Genomic DNA, 2,934 nt, shown 5'->3' with positions numbered 1-2,934 from the left:
GCTTTGGAGTTGCATTTGCTAGATTGATAAAGAAGAAAGCTTTGACGATGGACACAGAGCAGAGCTTCAGAGACACTTTGACGGATGCAGCCAATCTATCTGGATGGAGCTTAGGGAATTCTGAGTAAGCTCTTGAAATATATCCTATGAGAAAATATTCGTTCATTTGTTGAGGATTAGAAATTTAATTTAAAATTATTGAGAATGATGAGCTCTGTGAATTCATATTTATTTTATTTGATTTTGAAAACGTTGTAGCGAAACACTTAGATATTATGTGGTTGGTTGTTCTGTGTATTAAAATATTTGTTTTTTTTTTTTAATTTTGTTTTTGGAATTTTTAAATTATTGTAATATATTTATATTAAAAAATATTTTAAAAAATAAAAAAGTATTATTTGTAGCGAAATGTTTGTATAGATATTAAGTGGTTATTTGTTTTTCTATTTTAAAATGTTTTATAAAAAAAATTAAATTAAATTTTTTAATGTTTTTATATTATTTTGATATGTTTATATTAAAAAATAATTTTTTTAAAAAAATATTTGTAGTGAAATGTTTGTATAGATATTAAGGTTTGTATTGATATTAAGTGGCTGTTAGTTTTTTGTGTTTCAAAAATGTTTTTTTAAAAATAATATTTTTATTTTAAACTATTGTTTTTAGTATTTTTAAATTATTTTATATTAAAAATATATTATTTTAATATATTTTAAAAAATAATCATTACTATTTTCTTGAATATCCTTGAGTTTTAGGAGATAAGTAGATAGTTAGGAATCCTTACGTTAAATTTTATTAGGACATTAAATGTTTTCTTCTGTACTTAAATAATATTCTTTTTATTTGAGTATTTATTTGAGGTGAAAAGGATAACGCTATATTAAAAAATAATATTGATTGAGATGATTCTATAAGATAAGATGATACGAGAAAACATCATATGCATTTGCATTTCATTGATTTTCTTAGATAAACAACGATTACATGTAGTTTCCAGTTTCAAGGATTGGTTAACTCATACGTGCCTGCTACTAAGGATTACATTAAATGTGTTCTTCTTGTTTGTCAGCCCGGAGTCTGAATTTATTGAGAAAATCGTTGGAGATGTTTTGAAAAAATTGCACGCCATGTCTTCAAGTCAAACTATGAAGGGTCTATTTGGAATTGACGTTCGTGTTAGCAAAGCTGAGTCTTTGTTAAGTATGGAATCTCCAGATGTTCTCATTGTAGGGATACGGGGAATGGCTGGTATTGGTAAGACAACGATTGCTCAAGCTCTGTGCAACAAGGTCCATTCTCGATTTGAAGGAATCTTTTTTGCAAACTTTAGGAAAGAATTAGAAACAGGTTCCATGGCTGATTTGCAAAGAAGATTTCTTTCACAGCTGCTTGGCCAAGAAATTATGAGCATGGGCTTCTTGAGTTTTCGAGATTCTTTTACGAGGGAGAGACTTCGTCGTAAAAAGGTTTTTATTGTTCTGGATGATGTGGATGATTTAATGCCTTTGGAAGAATGGAAAGATTTGCTTGATGGACGACACAGTTCATTTGGTTCGGGCAGTAAAATTCTCATAACAAGTAGGGACAAGCAAGTGCTTAAGAATGTAGTAGACAAAACATACGAGGTTGAGGGGTTGAACTATGAAGAAGCTATCCAACTCTTTAGCTCAGAAGCCTTGAAGAATTGCATCCCCACAATTGATCAAATGCACTTGATAAAAAAGATTGTAAGGCATGTACAAGGCAATCCGTTGGTTCTTAAAGTTTTGGGTTCCTCTCTCTATGGTAAAAGCATCGAAGAATGGCGCAGTGCATTGAATAAACTAGATCAGGACCCTCAAATCGAAAGGGCGTTGAGAATTAGTTACGATGGGTTGGATTCAGAACAAAAATCCATATTTCTTGACATAGCACATTTCTTCAATAGAATGAAGCCAGACGAATCAACAAGAATATTAGATGGCCTTTATGGTCGGTCTGTGATTTTCGATATAAGCACGCTCATTGATAAGTGTCTCATAACTACTTCTTATACCAAGAATAGTATATGGCTAAAAAAGCATGCTTTACTAAAAATGCATGATTTACTACAAGAAATGGCATTTAACATTGTTCGTGCAGAATCTGATTTTCCTGGCGAACGTAGCAGGTTATGCCATCCTCCTGATGTCGTTCAAGTATTGGAGGAAAATAAGGTTAAAGCTACAGCCAATAACTGTCGTTCATGTATTTGCTCAAAAGTTGATGTGTTTGAGTAGATTGTATTATTGTTTGTTTATTCTTTATTCTTGTTTAACAGGGAACTCAAAAAATTAAAGGCATATCTTTGGACTGGTTACCGAGACACATACACTTGAAATCTGATGCCTTCGCAATGATGGATGGTCTTAGATTTATTTCTCAATTTCTATCACGACGTAGATAAAATGAACCTTCCTCCTACTGGCCTCGAATATCTTCCTAATGAGCTGAGATATTTGCAATGGGATGGATTCCCTTGGAAATCCTTGCCGCCATCTTTTCGTGCTGAACACCTTGTCGAGCTTGACCTACAGGGAAGCAAGCTTGTAAAACTTTGGACAGGAGTAAAGGTATGATTTAATTGCTACAGATTTATGATCAGAAATATGAAGTTGGAGGTGCTAACTTTCTAATTATGCCTTTTTCCGTTGACAGGATGTTGGAAATTTAAGAAAAATTGACCTAACTCTGTCTTACTATTTGACGGAATTGCCAGATCTATCAAAGGCCAAAAATTTAGAGTGCTTAATACTTGATAACTGTCAACGTTTAATCGAGGTTCCGTCATCTCTTGAATATCTTGACAAGCTGGAAGATATTAATCTCTTTGGTTGCAAAAATCTTAGAAGTTTTCCAATGCTTTATTCAAAGGTTCTCAGAAAACTTATTATAAGTCAGTGCCTACATTTG

The 2,934-nt window shown here is 32.3% G+C and overlaps 1 protein-coding gene across 1 annotated transcript; it reads left to right on the top strand.

Annotated features, from left to right (window-relative positions):
- LOC118030112 (disease resistance protein RUN1-like) lies at positions 1-2,562 on the top strand. Its single transcript, XM_035034108.2, has 3 exons — positions 1-124; positions 1,073-2,198; positions 2,303-2,562. The coding sequence occupies exons 1-3, from the start codon at positions 48-50 to the stop codon at positions 2,426-2,428; spliced, it is 1,329 nt and encodes a 442-aa protein (XP_034889999.2). The 5' UTR covers positions 1-47; the 3' UTR covers positions 2,429-2,562.
- Positions 2,563-2,934: the final 372 nt, after the last annotated feature.

This window comes from Populus alba, chromosome 19, assembly GCF_005239225.2.
Source record: "Populus alba chromosome 19, ASM523922v2, whole genome shotgun sequence".
NCBI lineage: Eukaryota > Viridiplantae > Streptophyta > Magnoliopsida > Malpighiales > Salicaceae > Populus > Populus alba.
This window is presented reverse-complemented; position numbering and strand designations above follow the sequence as displayed.

Bases quoted from the DNA above. Each gene is read 5' to 3' on its own strand.
- LOC118030112 (XM_035034108.2), top strand. From the start codon at position 48: ATGGACACAGAGCAGAGCTTCAGAGACACTTTGACGGATGCAGCCAAT. The intron at 125-1,072 runs GTAAGCTCTTGA...CTTGTTTGTCAG, and splicing joins TGGAGCTTAGGGAATTCTGA to CCCGGAGTCTGAATTTATTG. The intron at 2,199-2,302 runs GTTAAAGCTACA...CTTGTTTAACAG, and splicing joins AAGTATTGGAGGAAAATAAG to GGAACTCAAAAAATTAAAGG.